General features: G+C 36.7%; 1 protein-coding gene across 1 annotated transcript in view; it reads right to left on the bottom strand.

The window, feature by feature from the left end:
- Positions 1–5,372: 5,372 nt before the first annotated feature.
- Positions 5,373–22,124, bottom strand: part of LOC140146085 (NADPH oxidase 5-like) — a 32,427-nt gene continuing 15,675 nt past the window's right edge. Inside the window, exons 3-14 of the mRNA XM_072167837.1 lie at positions 20,453–20,579; positions 19,910–20,060; positions 19,177–19,387; positions 18,219–18,433; positions 16,311–16,511; positions 14,908–15,065; positions 13,241–13,435; positions 12,862–12,994; positions 12,310–12,518; positions 10,371–10,580; positions 8,561–8,821; positions 5,373–6,961 (exon numbers count right to left, since the gene is read on the bottom strand). Coding sequence (XP_072023938.1) covers positions 6,830–6,961; positions 8,561–8,821; positions 10,371–10,580; positions 12,310–12,518; positions 12,862–12,994; positions 13,241–13,435; positions 14,908–15,065; positions 16,311–16,511; positions 18,219–18,433; positions 19,177–19,387; positions 19,910–20,060; positions 20,453–20,579 — 2,203 coding nt within the window. The 3' untranslated portion in view covers positions 5,373–6,829. The remainder of the gene's footprint in view (positions 6,962–8,560; positions 8,822–10,370; positions 10,581–12,309; positions 12,519–12,861; positions 12,995–13,240; positions 13,436–14,907; positions 15,066–16,310; positions 16,512–18,218; positions 18,434–19,176; positions 19,388–19,909; positions 20,061–20,452; positions 20,580–22,124) is intronic.

Genomic DNA, 22,124 nt, shown 5'->3' with positions numbered 1-22,124 from the left:
AACAGTTTTGAGCCGATTGAAATAATTGTTTTGGTTTATTAAAGCTAACAATTAAAGGTTTCTTTACATATCAAAATATATTTGATCAACTTTCCACAAATAGGCGAAAAAGAGGGCGCAATGAGGGACCTCTTTTTTTTGGGACACCCTGTATCAAAAATTTGAAAAATATCAAATTTTAATAATTTGTCATAAAATTTGTATTATATCGTGAATTTCAAAAATGAAAATTATTTGATATCAGAAAGACATGCTTCGTATTCAGAATGCAATTCGATACGTCTGAGGTGCTCTCATGTCCCACAAAAATACTGTCGAAACGCCATAAACGCTCATTCTAGATCATTTAAGCTGTACTTTGAATTACGACCGCAGATTAATTCGTTTAGTGGATGTTTACACTACATCGGCTGAATTCGATTCCAAATTCGCATTCATGAAAATCGACTTCGTTTCTTTACGACAGGTAAACACGAGTTCAACGTCTTCGTTTACATTAGCGAAAAGTCGTAATTTATGATGACTTATTCGAATTCACTTCAAATGAATGATTACACAAGTCATCATTGGAATTACGACTTTTGAATTATAATTAATTACGACTGTAGCTGTTTACACTTATGTTACGAATTAAGTCGATTATGACTTTAGTGCAATCGATTACGCCCAATGTAAAAGTGGTATATATTACATTGACAAAGAAGATGGTTACGGTAAGACGTTAAAACCTTTTCGTACTGTTTGTATTTAATATTTTAAGTACCATAACAAGAAAAAAGCAATCCGTTTCAATACCTTTTGTCTCTGTACAGTATATTGCCCGAGTCATTCTTCTTAAACATACCTTACATGAATCATTATAGACCTATTCGATTTCTAGCTCAAATTTTGACCTCCAAATAGTCGTCAATATTCTCTTACAAATTTTGCCAACAAGTCGACTGCTTTTTAAAAAGCTGAAGTCGGGCAACCCTAGTATGTCCATCCAGTCGGGAAAATTGCACCCATATTACAGTAGTCCAGGGATTTTGAGAGGTTTCTTTAGGTCGCCCGAAGATAGGCAGCATGATTCGGGTGTCAGTCAATTCCTGGAAAGGTGGGCACGGGTTGTGCGGCAGATTTGGGATGCAGTTCCAGGTTCTTATTGTTAGATTTGGGCGCTCAGTTTTCTGGAATCTTGAATTTTATATTTAGAATTTGACCAATTTGCCTGAATTTTGAAGACAAAAATTTCAAAGTACAAGAAATTAGTATCACTTTGGGTCTCTTTTTCGTTACATTTGGTATATTTTGGGGGTATGTTTTTGGGATCCCATCCCAACTCGAGACCCCCGCCTAAGTATTGGCGGTGTTCAAGATCACATATACGCATGCTGATATCAAAATGTCCCTTGGCATTGAGGTCAACTTTTATAGGTTGAAATAGCACAATTGTCTCACATAATGGTCTTACATACAGTTCAACTTCAGTTGCAGAAAATAAATAGCTCAAAGCTCATTTCAAAGGTCAAAGGTCATTTCCGGTAAACTTGTAAAATACAATGAACATGAAATAATGGTCTGAACATTTCAAATGAAAAACCGCACCAAACTGGTCATCATGGCTGCACTATCATGACTATGCGGACTGTTGTGTAATTGTGGTGTTCAAAGTCACATGTTGATGTCAAAGATATTTAAGGTTAACTCAGGTTACACTCATAGAATGACTTGTTCGCCTTGTTGGCGCAATTCAAAAGGAGTAAGTTTGGATAACTCAAAAATAGTGTAAATGTTGCCAAAACAAAATTCATTTTAGTTATCCGAAAATGCTGAAAAAGCTCAAAAGTTCCGTCAACTAATCAACTTTGTTGGCATTACTTAAAAAGTTGATGTAAGTCGTTGCGTCAACTTTTTAAGTAATGCCAACTTCTGAATTCAAGTTCAGGGAACTTAGAAAAATAAACAAGGTTCAAAGAACCAATTAGTTGAGTTATTGTAACTCAACATGTAAGTTGATGTAACTCGTTCATATTAACTTAAGTTACTGGTACTTATTGTTTTGAGTTATTCCAATTTGGTACTTTGTTACTTAATTCACGTAATTGGATCATTTTCTACACAATTAGCAGTATTCAAATATTTATTTTTGTAATCAGTGCAAAATTTTGTATACTATAGCACACCTCTAGAAAATTATGCTAGGCTAGTTTCATTTTCTGAGTTGTAACAACTCAATAAAGTAAGTGCAAATGAATGCGACCAACATAATGATATCGAGTCAGCATTACTCAAAATTGTACGCGTTGGCATTACTCGGAAAGTTGACGCAACGACTTACATCAACTTACTGAGTAATGCCAACGAACAATTTCTATGAGTGTAACTTTGAAATTACGCCGAGGATAAAAAAATGGTCTTTCGTAAACAGTTCAAATACAATGCAACCAAATTTGAATCATAGCTGCCTAATAGTGGTCTTCAAAGGGTAGATGTCTCATTTAAGGCAAAAACATCACCATTATGGTTAGGGGTTAGAGGTTAGGGATAGGATTGGGGTCAGGGTTAGGGGTTAGGTTTAGGGGTCGTTTGTCTTAAATGAGACATTTAGCCTTCAGAGTCACATATTTGAGGGCAACTTTTAAAATGCAGGCAAGTTGAGGTCAAAAGGTTACTTAGGAGATCATTTGAAAGCAATTCCACAACTGTAGAAGCAATTGAAATCGTATTTGGTCAATAGAACGCATAATGTCGTGTTTCAATAAGAGGACGTTAAACTTGAGGTTAAAGATGCTTGACAAAGATGTTTGATCAGATCGACATGCAATCTTATCCCCACTTTTTCTATGGCATCAGGAGAAACCTCATTTGTTTCTCATATTCCCGGTGCAGTGGTGAGATATTAGACCTCAAATATGATTGAACAGATTCATCAGGATCAGTATAGTAAACTGGTTAACAAAGTTCTTTGTATCTGATCCAGAATATTCACGATTATTTACTTGTGTACGTTTCAAGGACACCTGTTGTCTTTATCAACACTTCCCAGCTAACAATTTTACGTTGTTAAAACGTCGTCTAAAAGTTATATAAAGTGGAATAAACGTAACATATGGACGTTGTAAGTACGTAAATCTGTGAACTCGTATTCGTGTAATGACAACGTTATTCACGGACGTTAATGTAACGTCATTTTGACGTTGTTTCGACGTCAAGTTGTGAACGTCGAAACAACGTCACTACGACGTTACAGCTACGTCCGATAATAACGTTATCACAACGCGAATACGAGTTCACAAATTAACGTAATTTTGACGTCCGTAGATTACGTTGTATCGAGGCCAGACCGTGACATTTATACGGCGTTGTAATTACGTGCTTTATACGTCGAAACAACGTCATAAATTTGCGTACTAACGACGTCCGTAGATGACGTTGTATCGGGGTCAGTTCATGACTTTTTAACCACGTTTTAACCACGTGCTTTATACGTCGAGACAACTTGATTATGATATTACATTAACATCCGGCAACAATGATGCTCAATCCCAAAAAGGGAGAGCTTATGAAAATTCAAGTTAACAACTTCAGGAATAGAAGTCTTTACTCTGAGTTTCACGCCTAAAGGCAATATCGTCAGACGACACGATAGAGAAATTTTGGCTGGACAACCATCTCCTTGTAATGGAAGAATTTACATTCCATGGTGTCAACATCCAAACTATTCCATGTCGTTTCAGATACGTATTTTTGTAACGTTTTCTGAACGTATTATTCAAACGTTGTCACCAGGTCTGGTCAAACACATTGCATCAACGTCGAAACAACGTCATTACAACGTCATAATGACGTTATATTAACGTCCAAAAGTCAACGTCGAAAATAACGTAGTCACAACACGAATACGAGTTCACAGATTTACGTATTTACAACGTTGATGAAAACCTAAGTGTTACGTCCGCGAATGTCGTGAATACGTAGTGTGTTAGCTGGGTTGATGGGTAGTGACTGCTACTGACAACCGACTCTAGAAGTAGTTCCAGCGTTGATCTTGGAGTTGCCAATTGGTTTTCCTCCAAGGGATTTTTTAGATCCCTGTTTCAGAAACGCATCAAATATGTGAGATAGTTGGTACTGTCCTTCTGTTCATGGTGATGCCCCTCCTCTTTCTTATTTCTATAACCCTTGGAAGAAAACCAACTGGCAACCTCAAGATCAACGCTGAAACTACTTCTAGCGTCGGTTGTCACATAGCAGTCACTACCCCATCAAGTGTTGATAAAGGCAACGAGTGTCCTTGAAACGTACACAAGTATTGAACATTCTGGATCAGATACAAAGAACTGTTAACCAGACCTGAAATATGTTCTGTTTAGATGCTATGAGTTGAAAATGCCCTTTAACCCTAGAACTACGAAGAGGGGGGGGGGTTGGTCCCCTAAGATTTTTTTATCCGTCATAAAAACGAGCGCGTTTACGCCCAAACGACCTAAGCTAATCGTAGATACATCCTTTGCGCTCATTTTGGTGATTTTTTGGTGATTTTTACCCCAGCACCTTACGCGGGGGTAGGATCGGCCATCAAAGATGACCACAGATGGAGGGGGTTGGTGAGGCCCCAATGAGTTTCATTTCGCTCTTGTGAAATTATTTCAAGAGCTACTGACTTTTTACTTGTTAGTTAGGGCGTAGGTGAAAATCGCATTTTTGTAGAATTTTTAGCCGAAAATCAATTTTGCCTATACTTTTGTAAATAGCCAGAATTTTCCAAAATTGCACGGGCGCCCTCACATTATGACGTCATAGCGACATTATGTGGGGAATGTTTGTACTTCTTTTGGTATCACTGGATAGGATAGAGGAGACCCATAGCTATACATTAGTACCAAATATAACGGTATTATGACGTTTTTAATTGCAAATTGCGAATTTAATTGCAAATCGACGTTCGTGTTACTAATTATGGCTCAGTAGTTCTATTGTTAAATGTCACCAGGAGCATTACAGCAAAATGTAAAATGCAATTTTGCTTCTTTGAAATATTTGATTCTTTTATTTCCATGTAGCCAAGTTTCTCTCACAAAAAAACCCAAAATTCGGCGTGGACATTTCATGCGCCCCCACCCCACCCCGAAAAAAATGAAAGAGGAAAATACCCCCGACCAAAAAAATAGAGAAAATCGGAAAGGCAAAGGAAAGGGGAAGGGGCAAGGACCCCGTTTTTCACCAAAACCAACCCCGATCATGGGCCAAAATAGTGTAAAATACCAAATGTTTGAGCACATTGCCCTGATAAAGCTCTTAATAAAAATTCCTTTAAAAGGAATAGGGTGGGCAAATGAAAAATTGTCAAGAGAAATGAAAGAATGAGTAAGTCTTCACAATTAAAAACAGGGAAAATATGACACAACATCGATTTCCAATGGGGGAATAACACAAAACGTATAAACAAAGTTAAAAGAGTTTTTAACTTTATACGTTTGTTATTCCCCCATTGGAGGTTGTGTCATATTTTCCTGATTTTAATCTTATCTATTGCTTATCCTTTGTTCTCTGCTGGTCAGTTGGAACAGATTTTCCCTGTTTTTATATTAACCCTTCACATCATAACAGAAGACGTTTTATGTTAACATTTTATATAAAACATTGTTATAAAACTTTTGTAGATAATAGTTATTTAAAACATTTTCGTAATCATTCCTAGAGGGTTTTTTTTATCATCAGATAGAAAGACTTCTGCTCATCTTCTCTGGTGAGACAACAGGGCTGGGGTATCTTTCCATATCAAAGTTTAAAAATCTGTCATATCAATTTCCTCAATATGTTGTTTTGATACAACTTAAGAGAGGAAAAGTTTGATTTTACAATATTTCGATATTATTTTTTAACTTTGTAACTTTATTATGATTAACATAACTGTATTTCAAAGCGTCAAACTATATCATTATTTTGTCCCAACAAAAATAATCCAGGGAATAAAATATTCATTCATATGTTTATTTATTTTATTCAACCTGGGCCATTTCTACTGGAGCACATGCATTCTAATAATTTGTCTATAATACCTTATACAAGCATCATAAAGCACTATTTGTCACAAGATTTGAAAAGTAAATAGCCTATGTACACACTGAACACTATGCACATTCAAGCTGTATTTAAGTACATGCCGAAGCTGTGAGTACAGTATAAAATGATATATATGACCTTCACAATGCTATTAATTTAGCCCAAAGATTAGGAAAACTAGCAAAACTGGTGAACTGGTACTGTTCAAATAAAAACATCTGCAAATCTTGCTGCAATTTCCAAATAGTATTTCTATTACTTAAATAATTATTTTTGTTATTTCTTTTAATACAAACACATTACTGCCTATGACGACTTTATCGTATTACTTACATATCAAAATCAAGTAATAATTACAAAACTCGCCGTAAACTATCACCTCTGTGGGTGTTTGGGATATAACCGGCACGAATATTTTCTCAACACTGCGGCATGTGAAAAAGTAGGTCAATAGTCAGAGAATATAGGGTGGGTGCGGCACGCCGCACCCACCCAAAAACGTATATATATATCCCACTAATAATACCGGGTCAAAATGATGCAACCGGGATTTTATTTTCGTCTTTGACCCTGAAATTGTATTATTTTGCCACTTCTCCTTGACCAAGAAAGCTGGCCACGCCCCTGCTAATATTATTCTAAAATGTAAATTTATTATTCACACTTTACTATGCATGTCCTATACGCATAGGTTAACGATACAATATTCGTGAACTTTTAAGAAGCGAAATTAACTGATCCTTAGAACAAATATTATTAAGTTTAAAATATTATATGAATATTAAAACACTTCGCTATGGAATCCAAATTGAAAGCGATCGCAATGGCCCCTGACGATGCGACCCAAGACTGGAGGACCGCAAAAGAAGACATCCACGCGTCCTTTCTTCTCGCCTTTGATCTTGGTGAACAACTATGAAACGAAAATAAAATGCAGGATAATAATATTATATTATCGGAAAAACACAACATGGTTTTGAGTAGTTATAATCGTGTCTTACTATAATACTGACGTAATTTCGGTTAGAAGCCTCACTATAATCGGGGACTGAATTAAAAATACTAGTTTGCGTCTGATGTCACCTGTCAAAGAAACTCAGACACGATTTGTTAACGATTCATCGCGCGATGATTAAAATTTTTAATGCAGTTAAAGACATAATGTACGATCTTTTTTCAGAATTTACCTTTATTTTTTTCAAAACCGATTTTTTGGCATATTTGTAATACTTACACATGTTCTAACTTAAATCTATGAGCAAACTGTCAAATTCGTCCTATTTGTAGTAAAACGGGACGATTTTCTGTTGGTCCGACATAAAGTCATAATTTTTTAGATTATGACTTTATGTCGGCCACGATCGCAAACCGTAGTCTCCTACAAAACTAGCTTGGTTACGCTCCCTCCACATGTGGAGGGAGCGTAACCAAACTGGCCGCGTAGGAGACTAACTCTGAGGCCGCACTCGCTGTCCTAATCCAAATAGTGCGAGATGTTTCGAGTCGGATAAAGGTGAAGTTTATGATGTTGTTTCTTTGCAAATTCCCAATGTTTTTCGCGTCCAAATGTATTGGGAACTTTCATAATGATTGCATATTATCATTTTAGAAGAAAAAAAGAAAAATCTAAAAATTTAAAAAGATCGTACATTAAGGCTTTAAATGCAGTCTCCGTTTATAATTGGGGGTGTACCAACCCACTCGCCCTCCCTGTGAAATTCTATACCAACCTCCCTATAGGAGACCAATATCCATTTGGTACCAAATAGAACAGCTATTTGATACCAATGGATTGTCTTCTCTATTTATTCAGTGAAACTAAAACAAATACCAACATTCTTCATACGACGTCATTATGACATCCTAACGTAATTTTAGTGCCCTCGTAAAATAGGGACATCCTACCATGAACAACAAAACAGGTTTCAACTTGGCTAACAAATCGTACAAGCATGTGGTTTTACTAACTATGAAAGGAAATTACTAATTTCATATTGCAATATAGATCAATATTTCAGAAACAACAAAAACAAATATTAATGGGACTTAATAGGCGATATACACAAATTAGTCCGATCTTTCGATCGACCATCGATGCTTATTATTTCTGAAATCCATTAACTGACTATTGTTAATTGTTGTGATAACATATGAATCTTTGCCTGTATTGATATTGACCAATATAAAGTTAGCATTAATTCTGATAAATTAGTTAATAGTTCGAAGCAACATCTACGATCGAATCAAAAATCGAAAAAAAAAATTCTGTTGCCTTAACAACCTATATATCCTTGCAATTTGATCGCTATGCTACCCCTGGAGCTCCCTGGGTAAGGTGTATTTCTTCAACGCTCAAATATAAGCCCAAGGCATGAACATTAAGATTAGTATTTTGGGCGCTTATTTGAGCGCCACCCTCTTAGTATAAAAGACAAATGTTTAAAATAATGATCAATAAAAATGATATAAATGATATGAATGTATCTTCAGTTTATGCATGGTCTGCATTTACCTTGCTCCAATCTGGTTTTCCTGGTTTCAGTTTAGTCTTCAATCCGGTAAGAGCGTCTCGTTGTTCGCGTTCGTGAACGGCATCCAACGCCATCTGAAGGCCAAAGCTTTTCACATCTCCTGTAGCACTCATTGCTGTCATATAGAGATGAATGTCCAGAAATCGCTCGGCATTATCGTCTTGATCATCTTCGAGATTTGACAGCATGGTCACAAACCATTCGAAAGCATTCGGGCTGCGGTTAATCCACACGAAGTCAACCTGTTATAACGAAAAATGTGAGAATATTACGCTACATGTCCCTTGAAGTTTTAAGCTGAATTTATACCCCATCGCTAGCGACGAGCTGTTGATATTTGACTTATGAGGTAGCGCGTTTATTCCAACGCAACAAACACGCGCTACCATATTAGCTACAAATTAATCACTCGTCATTCAGCGATCATTCAGCAATCAGCGTCATTCAGCAATCACTCGTCACTCGTAAATTCAGCTTTAAGCATTATTCTTCTTGACAGGTTTTAACCCTCTCCGGTCTGCATACAGGTGTCGACTGCAAACGACAAGTTCTAAATTTTCTTTAAAAATACAACAGTTTTAGAATTACACATTTTCATGACCATATTTGGCATCAGCATGAAAAATGAGTACAAATAATCTCAGTATAGGTTCAAAAAAAAAAGAAAAAAGCGCAGTGATTTATAGTGCGCTATACGCACAGGCACAACGCCTAGACGTTGATCCACAAGCCTCAGCACACTTTACAGGTTGTCGCTGACCACTATGGCCCCACATCATTCCATAAACCATTAAACAACAATACAGGGACTTTGCTGCTTCAAGAGCGCACACCCAAGACATACCACAAATAACCATCGCAACCAGGATCAGCTCCCCGAGTTTCGTACGGGTTACAACGAGACAAATTAGCAGTGAGTTCCTTGTCCAGGGGAATTTCAAGCTAACTAAATTTTTCCACGAGAGCATACTAGGCACCACCAGGGTTCGAACCCGCAACCTCTCGCACCATAATCGAACACCTTATCGATTGAGCTAACTTGACTGCTTGTGTGATTCAGTGATTCTTAAGATAGCCCTTGATATTTTGAGAAAAAGTTGCAAAGGAATTCGTTCCCTGTCCTTAAGGATGACCAGTGTTGAGTTTACAGCACATGACACAACATTCATTGATACTGGTATCCTGATCTATGGATATATACAGACTGGGCAACAGTGCAGTATTGCAGCATGCATTGTTTAAAAAAAAGAATTCGGCAAATAAGTTGAACATTTATCCAATATCCTGTCGATTTCACATTACGTACTAAACGGCAATGCTCTATGCATGAAACAATTAAGATCAGGTTTGAAGGGGTCACCTATGGTGATATCCCAGTAATCACAAAATGTTCTTAAAACGTTTATTTAAAACGTTATCGTAAAATATGTTTGGCAAACATTTTTTGCTAAATATTTTGTCACACTTAAATGACATTCTGTTTAGAATGTTTTGCATCAAGTATTCAAAAATGATTTTAGAATGTTATTAAAACGTTTTGCATACCCTTTATGTAACCCGAAATTCGAATGTTTTCTATAAAACTTCTTGTGCTTGCTGGGATCATGCGCGTATTCTTACAGTGCTTATGATGGCAAAATAAGCATTCCATAAGCTACAGCATCGCATAATGTGGCAATATCGTATTTTCATAGTTATAACCGCGTTATTAACATTGAAAGCTGTACTCCAAAGGACCGAATGACAGCATTCCCATGTCAAGTCTTCAGCCATGCACTAACAAATACCTACCTTCCTTACACTCATAACAGTCTCCGGTATATCACCGCTCCAATTATATTCACATTTTGGGCAGGTATGCTGGCAGGATTTGTACCTCGCTACTATGGATTGTACGATAGACGCAAACGGGGTAACGCCTATTCCTGCTCCTATGAGCACAGCATGCTGAGCCTGGAAGATGCTGGTGCTGGGTGTTCCATATGGTCCTTGGACTTTTACCTGGAGATAATGAAGATTTATTGAGACACAGACAAGTTTTATATTTGGAATCACACATATTACAAATATCTTATCAATCAAAAAAGCTTGGATTCTACAATGTTCTGTCTTCTGCATACCGATTGTCAGTGGATCAATGGTTCACGTCAAAAATATTGCGGGTTTTCGGGGATGCATTACAGGTAAGAGTTTAATCTTAACATCCTACTTCATTTGAATGAACACAGATGCCAACAGCTGTGCTCGATCCGACAAATACAAAATGTAAGCGGGTGGAAACACTGATCAAAAGTAGATCAAACCAATCAAACAACATTATCGGAAATATTAACCCTAGAACTACGAAGGGAGGGGTGGGTTTACGCCCAAACGACCTAAGCTAATCGTAGATCTATCCTTTGCGCTCATTTTAGTGATAAAAGGGTGAGGCCCACCATTGGTTCCTACAGTAAAATCAATGATTTTCATTTCGCTCTTGTAAATTATTCCACGAGCTACTGTTTTTACTGTTTTTACTTGTTATTAGTTAGGTTGAAATAGTCATTTCCTGTTATATTTAGGGAAAAATTCAGTAAAAATCCCATTTTTGTAGAATTGTTAGCCAGAAATCAATTTTGTCTATACTTTTGTACATAGCCAGAATTTCCTAAATTTGCATGGGCGCCCTCACATTATAACGTCATAGCGAGTAGCGACAATATATTATGTGGGGAATGCTTGTATCATAGTGCAGTTTTGTCCACGGCAAATTCACCGTGACCTTTTCAGCCATAAACCCGCTTAGTGAAGATTAAACCGAAATATGCAGTACTAAATCATTATAGTAATCGATTGTCCAATGCACATTTCTTACCACGTGATAATATTAATCCAATGAGCGATCGAATTGTCCGCTACGGTCGACTAATCCAATCGATAATGACGCTATTGACATGTACGGGTGGAGCTCCACTGACTGAGTTTTGGTGATTTTTCACTGGTTTGCTATCATTTACTCATCAAGGCGCTCCACCGTTATTATAAGGACTATGCTAATAATTTAAAGATTAACGTGTAGAAAATAAACCATACCTGATTGACAGAAAGTACTAAATTTGTACACATTACGGTTTGGTGGCACTCCTCTTCCAAACGCGACCAAGTCATGACGGCCCGGTGAAGCAAAATGTGCATTGGATTAACACGGGAGTTTGGATAAGATGGTAGATTTCCTTTCTCATACAAATGCATGCTCCCCCGTTATTAAAGCTTGTGCCGGATTAAAAATTCAGATATTTTGAAAAGAATAAGTAATTAAAACATAGAGCAAGTACTAAAATCAGAGCCTTTATACTTTTTGATATATGACGCTAACTAGTTCATCTCATATACCCACAGCACAGCGCTACTAGTACGGGTCAATTACCTATGTGAGTGCCCCTGTGTTGTGTGCATATATATATATAGTTAACAATAACTGCATGATGTTTATTTTTGTATTATATCACTGGATAGAGGAGACCCAAATATAACGGAATATGACGTTTATAATTGGAAATTAGGGTGGAGGTTGCAACGCCCCCTTCAGAGTTCGTGTTACAAAATATGACTCAGTAGTTCAAGGGTTAATAACAGCCAATCAGAATGAATTGGATTCACTTCCACCGGCGAGTACGCACGCGTTCATCATGCATTGTACGCAGGCATTCGTCATGCTATGTCCATTCAAATGATTATTTACTGTAGTCACCTGTATTGGGTCTTTGGAATCCAGATCGAACAGCAAAACTCTTCCTGGTTCTCTCTTCCCTATCTCGCCATTCGTTACCTTGGAAACTGCCCCATCAGTGGACGAATCTGTTAATGCTAACTTTTTCCTCTCCTCCAGTAATTGGTCAAAATACTCATATAGTCTGCCTGTCCAATTTCCAACAGTTCTCACATGGATGGAAAAATCGTCTGTATTAAAATGATAGTAACAAATAATTTCGTGCTCTTTTGTTACTGATACACACGTGGTATATGGAGTGATTTACTTATAACAAGAATACCCAAAGAATGACTAATTAGATACATCAAACTCGGGTTCTCTTTTATTTGTTCATATTTAATACACTTTCACTTAAGGGGCGGCTTCCAAACTCGACCGCCGGTTGAACCCAGTTCCGTTGTTTAGAACAATTATTGAAATCGGTTCCAACCGAACGGAACCGGCAGACAACAGGCGGTTGAGTTTCGAAGCCGTCTCTAAACGATAACATATACGGGAAAACGTGAAATGGTAGATTGAATACGACCTAACCTGTATTTTCAGGCGGACTGCTGATGGTAAACGGATGCCACTCATACGGTGCAATCTTTGGAATGTTGAGGAATACGTAATCCCCTGCTTGGATGTCAAATTTCAGAGGGCGGTTGATCACTAGATGGGTCACCTGTGGTGTAATATGTAATAGATGACATAACAATAAAACAATTTTTAATATATATACTGTAGTGCAATAAGCGTCAGGACATAATTATGACAATATCAATAATAGGCCTATTTCATATTAAAAGGAAGGCGCAAAATCAATGATCGACGCAATTTAGAAGAATAACATTGATACAAATTTGAGGTCCATCCCAATTAACATCATTATTTCCTGGTGGTAAAAAAATTTAAGTTTAAGTTTAATTACCTTTGATGGCAGTAGCACAACTCTCTTTACGAGCATATCACCAAATCGCTTGGACATCACCCACTCACTGTCGGAGATCTTCTCAAATAAGTATAAGCCACCGGGAACCAAAAAGAATTTCCAGAATCTAGGGCCATGTATAAGTAGCAGGAACAGATACCACATGTAACATACAAGATGGCTCATATAAAAGATCTGAAATGATGGAATAAAGGACATGTGATCATTACGTTACATTCCTCTGCCTTAAAAAGTGTCCATCTTCGCTTCAATGTTCTCCATTGAGGTTTCCTAGCTACTACTCAGGTGATTGCCGACCACATAAACATGTTGTCAATAGCCGGAGACAGTATGATTCAGGTGAATTACATTAGGAAGTGACCTCCGTCATAGGCTCTTCTCATTCCTGAAATGAATGCTGACCTTAATGCTTGTCTGAAAAGCTAACCTGTAACGTTTACCTGAATACTTAGTAAATATTTACCTGAATGCTTAGTGAATGCTGACCTTTATGCTTAGTGAATGCTTACCTGAATACTTAGTGAATGCTTACCTGAATGCTTAGTGAATGCTCACATGAATGCTAGGTGAATGCTTTCCTGAATGCTTAGTGAATGCTTACCTGAATGCTTAGTGAATGCTTAGTGAATGCTCACATGAATGCTTAGTGAATGCTCACATGAATGCTTAGTGAATGCTCACATGAATGCTTAGTGAATGTTTACCTGAATGCTTAGTGAATGCTTACCTGGATACTTAGTGAATGCTTACCTGGATGCTTAGTGAATGCTTACCTGAATGCTTAGTGAATGCTCACATGAATGCTTAGTGAGTGCTTACCTGAATGCTTAGTGAATGCTTACCTGAATGCTTAGTGAATGCTGACCTTTATGCTTAGTGAATGCTTACCTGGATGCTTAGTGTATGCTTACCTGAATGCTTAGTGAATGCTTACATGAATGCTTAGTGAATGCTCACATGAATGCTTAGTGAGTGCTTACCTGAATGCTTAGTGAATGCTCACATGAATGCTTAGTGAGTGCTTACCTGAATGCTTAGTGAATGCTCACATGAATGCTTAGTGAGTGCTCACATGAATGCCTAGTGAATGCTCACCTGAATGCTTTGTGAATGCTCACATGAATGCTTAGTGAGTGCTTACCTGAATGCTTAGTGAATGCTTACCTGAATGCTTAGTGAATGCTCACATGAATGCTTAGTGAGTGCTTACCTGAATGCTTAGTGAATGCTTACCTGGATGCTTAGTGAATGCTGACCTTTATGCTTAGTGAATGCTTACCTGAATACTTAGTGAATGCTTACCTGAATGCTTAGTGGATGCTTACCTGAATGCTTAGTGAATGCTGACCTTTATGCTTAGTGAACGCTGACCTTTATGCTTAGTGAATGCTTACATGAATGCTAAGTGAATGCTTACCTGAATACTTAGTGAATGCTTAGTGAATGCTCACATGAATGCTTAGTGAGTGCTTACCTGAATGCTTAGTGAATGCTTACATGAATGCTTAGTGAGTGCTTACCTGAATGCTTAGTGAATGCTTACCTGAATGCTTATTGAATGTTTGCCCGAATGCTTGTCTGAATGCTTAGTGAGTGCTTACCTGAATGCTTAGTGAATGTTTAGTGAATGCGTAGTAAATGCTTACCTGAAAATGACCAGATCTTCTCACCCACTCCAGCGAACCGAGGAATAGAACCGCTAAGTACAGATCTAAAACGAAACCAGTGATCGTCGCAATACCAGGCATACGTAGCTGCCACGCTTTATACGATGTAGTTTCGTCTACTACATCTGGGGCGTTCACTGAAATTAGAAAAAACAAGAGTGCAGTTAAAGTGCAACAATACATATCGTGTTGACATGATTAAGGAAAGTAGCTATTTGATATGACATAATATTGTACAGCAATGTATAGGCCTATAGGTAAAAACCACGTTGTACCACCTAGCCTGAGCAAATTATCTTGGTTCAAACTCCCCCTCAAGTGCAAAAGGCCCTACATAATGTACTAAGATTTATGATCTCATAATGGCGGTAATGAGCTATTCCATTTAAAATCCACACTAACCCTGTGGAAGATTTTGGAAATATACTCCATAGGGGAGTATGAATTTCAAATGGAATGAACATACTAGGCCAACCTGATTCAACATGCATCTTCAACATAGGGAGGGCAAGTTTCAAATACAGTTGATTAATGTGATAATTCCATTTGAAATTCCTACTCCCCTGTAGAAGTTATTTCCAAAATATTCCACAGGGGTAGTGTGGATTTCAAATGGAATAGCCCAGTGTATATGAACATAGGACTAACCATCTTCAAGATCGTGCCCAAAGCTTTTTATAAAGTTAATAGTACTTTTGTGATATAATCAAGCTTGTGTTTACTTTATCATGAAGTCTTTAGTTACTACTTCAAACGTTACTCAATTTAGTTATTTTTTGGTAAGAATTTCGTGAAAGTGGATTGGATAGCTTCTCATCTTCATCCACCACCACAACCGCCACCACCACCACCACCACCAACAACAACAACAACAACAACAACAACAACAACAACAATATCATCAGCAGCAGCAATAACGATATATAAGTATTAAGCTTTTGCACATTGTCCAATATCTGCATCTTGATTTTAGTATGTCTTGTGTATGAGATTGTACCCTGTTAATTTGTCAAAATCATTTGTGTGCCGAAATAGCTGATGTGTTACTTTATATTTTAGCAAAGTATTTCCGCTGATGATTCCATTAGCCTTTTCGAAGTATGGCGTACACAAAAGGAGAGCAGTCTTCAAAGTGGGTAAAACACGGCAAATTCGAAAGACTTTACTCACTTCGTGCAGTGCCATCCTATTGTGTCCGTCAAGCCTTGAAAAGGCTAATGTTTACATTTGCTAAATAAATTGTATTTTTGCCCGTAAGGGGTCAAATTAGTGACATATCTTGTCCGCCATTTTTATATGTCTGACGTACATGTATATATTTAGAGGTAAAATTCAAGATGCATCATGGGTAATTGGACAAGTTGCGAAGTTTGTATCCTTACTTCCATTACAACAATGTGCAATAGAGTGCACCAGGGAGTAGACCACGATACAGTACCCAGCAAGCTTGTGTACGTCGACGGATTTATCAAACGGAATCACGTAATCAGCTTTAGTGTTCCGCAGAATACTTAGCGTCTTTCTCAGCATTAAGGCGACGACAAAAGCGCTATTGAAATTCAGACACATCCCGCATCCTCTGGCTATACAAAATGAAAATAGAAAAATGGTTGGCTGGATCACAGCAAGTTCCCTTGTGCAGTATTTGTTGTATTGATTTATATTCGTCGGCAAAACAACTATCAAATCAACCAGAAACGTCGCCAGCCGTTTTGTGTGAGCCGCAAAGCCAATTTTTTATCCCCATTTGTCAATTTTTCGTCCCATTTTAGTCATTTTGATGACACTTTACTCTTTGCCGTCCCCATTTTCATCCCTGAATATTTCTGTGGGGGAAGTTTGCCCTTCGGCACCACCTGGCTACGCCATTGAGATCAGCAACATCGCCCTCTACAATCTGTACCGGTTAATATTGTATATTCGGCAGTATGCGAAAAAAACTGATATAACATAACGCAGATATAAAAAAAAAAGGCCACGGATTTATATATTACATTTAATTATTGCGCTTTACCGAAAGTCGCTGATCGCTCTTTCCCAGAATAGACCATATAAACCATATTCAGGGCAACGGATCTATAGAGGCTCGTGCGCAGCAACCTAATAGAATAACCATCGCAGCCAGAATCAGCTCCTCGACTACACTGGGGCAAGTAGCAGTAAGTTCCTCATCAAGGGTAATTTAAAGCTATATAATTACATTTTTCTACAAGATCGAGAATGAAACTAAGACAATGCGGGTGCTCGAGCTCGCACCGTCACATACTCTCGCACCAGAATCCAGCACGCGCCTCACCGATTGCGTTAACTTGACTGCATAACCCTTACAGGTGGGTGTCAACTGAAGACAAGTTTTAATTTTTTTTTATTAATTAAAAATTTTCAGAATTGTAAATAATGATGACCGTATTTTGAATCAGCATGAAAATTGCATTAAAATAAGTACAAACAAGCCTAATATTGGTTCAGTGGTTCTTCAGAAAGCTCTTGATATTTTGTAAAAATATCTCAAAATCTGGCCTTTTTATTACTGAAGCCTATGGCTAGCATGCAGTGCATTATACAAGACCGACACTAGTGGGTCGTGTTTGTTTGTTTTGTTTTTGAACTATCCAATGATATTCAATTATGCGTCATACATATGAATATATGAATACAAAACCCACCCAAGCCCATACTTTGGCCAAATTGAGTTAAGCATGGTAGATTGTTGCTATACATAGGCCTGTCATATGTATGAAAGAACAACTCAAATTCATCCTCTGTGTCTATTGAGCATGTGAAAAATAGCGTGTATGAAAGAACCACCCAAGTCCAGGATTTGAGTCTTGTAACACATTGATTGAAATCCAGTATGTATAAAAGTCCACTTGTAACACATTCATTGCTGGAGAGTGACTTTTGACCAAAAAAAAATGGGTTTAATCAAAGAAAGTGTGTGGTTTATATTACATGGCAGTATGCTTATCAACATTATGCATACCTGTGTGCTTAATTTTGTATTATCTTGCTAGTGGAAATCTCATTCCAACATTTTTGTCTTTGTATATGATTCAAAAAACCACCCAAGTCCAGCATTTAAAATGAACCCCCACGAAGTCTCTGAAATGCTAATCGCCATACCTAATACAGTTGAACCCACTCATTTGCACGTAAAACTTACCATATGGACCAGGTCAATCTAACTGAAGGAATTAAAATGATACACTGGTTTTTTTCTCAAAATCACTTCCCATGGACTTGGGTGGGTTTTGAATTCATGTATTCATATACATGTAGCTTTTACCTACCAATAATAACAAAGATGTTAGCTCCCATTGCGTAATATTTATACCCTGCACCGATAAACAAGTACAAATTGAGAATTATATAGGAAGCCATAAAGAATATCCACTTTGGATTATTAAGAGCGTAGAGATAGGCGGCATTGCATCGAGCTTTCCAGATCTCCTCTGGCGTCATGGGTTTCGTCTTGGAGGATGGTGTTTTTAGCCATGCCACAGCACTGTTGGTTGAAATGCCAAGAGAAAAGTATTAAACTGCATTAGGAAAGTTAACTTTCATGCTGGGAGTATCTCAAGTAAACGAACTACGGTTTAACACATGATATGCGCAATACCACCGACAAGTATGGGGTAAGCCAGGGGAAGTGGTGCCTTACCCCAGGCCCGAGGTCTTTGGGGCCCGTGAAAAGTAAAAAAAATAATGCCTTAATTGGCCCGTCAAAGGAAAGAAAAGGGCCTTATAGACACGAAAAAAGCAAAGATTTTTGTACTAATTTAGTCACATTTTCGTGTTAATATATTTCCAGTGGTATTGAACGGTTTATTGTAATTGTAATAGTAATGTTGTTTAAATTAGTTACTAATGAAAATTTTAAGTTTTTAGTGAATACTTACCTGAATGCTTACCTGAATGTTTTGTGAATGCTTACATGAATGCTTACATGAATGTTTCGTGAATGTTTACATGAATGCTTAGTACATGCTTACATGATTGCTTAGTGAATGTTTAGTGAATGCTTACCTGAATGCTTAGTGAGTGCTTACATGACTGTTTAGTGAATGTTTATATGAATGCTTAGTGAATGCTTACCTGTAAATAAGAGGGTTTTTTGTAAATTGCAACTTATTGGCAACTTATAACAAGTGTTACACAAACATTGTATAACCCGACAACATTTTGTGCAACTCTTTGAGAATTTGAGCGCAAACGTTATTGTTTGCATAATAGAGTATAAATAATCACCTTATAGTTAGATTCTTCATCACATCCGGGTACCCTTCTAGAGCTGCCTTGAATTCGTCAAATGAGATATCACCATCTCCATTGGTATCAGCTGATTCAAAGAGGATAGTAGTAAGATGATCCAGCTTGTCTTCACTTAGATGGATAGAGCTCTCTTCCATGCCTTGTCGTACGATAGTTTTAAGCTCATCTTGGTCAATTTCACCGCTACCTATAATATAATAAAAGTGGCATTACGCTACTTGTTCCTTACCTCTCTCTCGATTGCAGACATCGAAGTAAGATTTATGTACTTAAAGTGTATGTAGCTGGGAGGAAAAGCCGATGATCATTTAAAAAATTAACTTAAAGAAGTTTAAATTTTGAACAACGGTTGACCTTTAACCTTCTTAGTAATAACTCAAGAACAGTCCATCCTAGAAGGTAACACTATATATTTTCTGAATCCTAATGACCAGAGGGTACATAGTAATGTTTTCGACACAATTTGACGAAGTTTGAAATTTGACCCCATGTAAAGTTCAATGACCTTTCCCCCACCAATGGGAAAATATTTTGTTTTGGGAACAACAAAATTTGTGTACTGGGGATTTTAAGGATTACGAAAAAAAGGATCGAAAAATACAGCATTCAGGTGCATGGCAAAGCCACCTGGTGACTAGACTATGAAGATGACTTTATTGTGTCGACTGGGCCACGGCTTTCACGCGCATTGAAATTAAATTTCACTTACCATCAACATCATACACATTGAATATAAATCGCAGTTTTTCATCTATGGATCCTTTTGTGAGAAGAAACAACGCTTTCATGAGTTCATCTAAAGTTAAAGAACCACTGTTATCCTTGTCAAATAGATTGAAAAATCGAGTACAGAAGAAAGCCTGGCAAAGAAATCATGACAAAATATGTGAGCATGGGTTTGGGATAAGGGTATAATAATAATAATAATAATAATAATAATAATAATAATAATAATAATAAGCCGTATTGCTCTTTACAAACTAACAATAAAATTTTATACGCAATAAGTCTTTAGCAGCATACACAGAATATGAAACAACGAGATACACAACTACGCACTCCCACAAAAAAAAATCGGAACAAGAAAAGATCAGGACGATTAAAAAAACTCTAAAAAATCACAAATAAACTGAAAATTCAATAAATTACAACCAAAATCTTGTCTATGATAAGATTTCAAGTCCCGGCCTTTGAAACTCATTTATTTATATTTTTCAGAATGTTTGTTTTAATTAAAAATCATTACACTTACATTCTTTAGCTGCAGGCCCTTCCTGAATTTTTGAAGATCTACTTCTGAATCCTTTCCACCCGCGATCTCTTGGAATCGATGTTCTGCCCATTTCAACCACTGCAAATCTTTGTCCATGATAACCTCACTGTAACGAAATATACAGGATTAATTAGTCACCATTATTTTATATTAAAGCCATTATGTACGATCTATAATATAAATATAGTTAATTGTTTTCAAACCTGATTTTTTTGGTATATTAATAATGTATACACATGTTAGAAAGCTTACAACTATATTGAATCAGCCAAATGCATTGTGTTTGTAGGTCAAAAGAGTATTTTTGACATAAAGTCATATTATGACTTTAAGTCTTCCATAGAACTCCATGTTAAACTGCCAAAATAGCCAGTCGGGTTTCTTTCACTTTACCCAAAATAGACAGAAACCATTCAGGACAGTTATTACTAATAATTATTTCAGCATATTGGGTATAAATTATTATTATTATTATTTATTATTTATTCTTTCTTTATTGAGGGTAATACTGCTTCAGTGACAAGCACTGCTTTTCAAGCAGGCCCTCATTGTATACATGTTATAGCAACAAAATATATTACGATACACAATATTGAAAAAAATAGCATACATAATATACTAGTATTACAAATAAGTATAATGGTATCATCAAATACAAGAAAATTATAAGTACCATGATTCAAAATACAGAAATACAATAATTATATTTATACAAAAAATAAGCAAGCAAATGAACAAAATGTAAATAAAGACAGGCCTAAATTTCTTTAATTTTGACTGAAATTGGCCTAAAGTCATATTTTCCATCTGCGCTCTTACTGTCGGTGGCAAAGAATTCCATGCATAGGCTGCCCTGACGTGAAAAGTACGTTGACCTGAATTTGATTTAAATTTTGGAACAATCAATGTATTAGAAGTATGATTTCTAGTTATATGATTATGGTTATCATGAACAAAATCAAATTGAGAAGATAAGTATGATGGATATTCATTCTTTAAACATTTGAAAACAGTCATTAATAGAGTATTATGCCATCTTTGATCAAGTTTAACCCACTGCAAAGTATTCATTAAATCATTAGTTGGTGTCCTTATATCTGCTGAGAGAATTATTCTAGCTAAATTATTTATATGAAGTACCTGAAGCCTATTATGGTACTCTACACTAAAATTTGACCAGACCATGCTGCCATAATCAAAGTGGGGAATAACAAGAGCATTGGATAACATTACAGTGGTTTTGTGTGGAAGGAAAAATTTTATACGTTTTATTATGCCAGTTCTTTTGGAAATAGTTTTACTAACATTATCAACGTGAGCTGACCAAGACATCTTGCTATCAAATTTTACACCTAGATATTTAAACTCATCTACTCTTTCAATATCATTGTTGTTATATAATAAATGTACATTGTTGAACTTTTCAAGCATTTTGTTTGTACCAAAGATCATAAACTTAGTCTTTTCAACATTTAAAGTGAGTTTGTTTACTTTGAACCATTCAGCTACCCTACTTAGACATGACTCCATTTGAATTTTAAGATCAGATTCATTTTTAGCTTTACACATTAAAGAGGTATCATCAGCATACATTACAGTTTTACATTCAGACACAGCATTAGGTAAACAGTTAACAAAAACAGTAAAGGAC

This window comes from Amphiura filiformis, chromosome 2, assembly GCF_039555335.1.
Source record: "Amphiura filiformis chromosome 2, Afil_fr2py, whole genome shotgun sequence".
Classification (NCBI taxonomy): Eukaryota; Metazoa; Echinodermata; class Ophiuroidea; order Amphilepidida; family Amphiuridae; genus Amphiura; species Amphiura filiformis.
The sequence above is the reverse complement of the archived record's forward strand: the minus strand, read 5'-3'. Positions and strand labels throughout refer to the sequence as shown.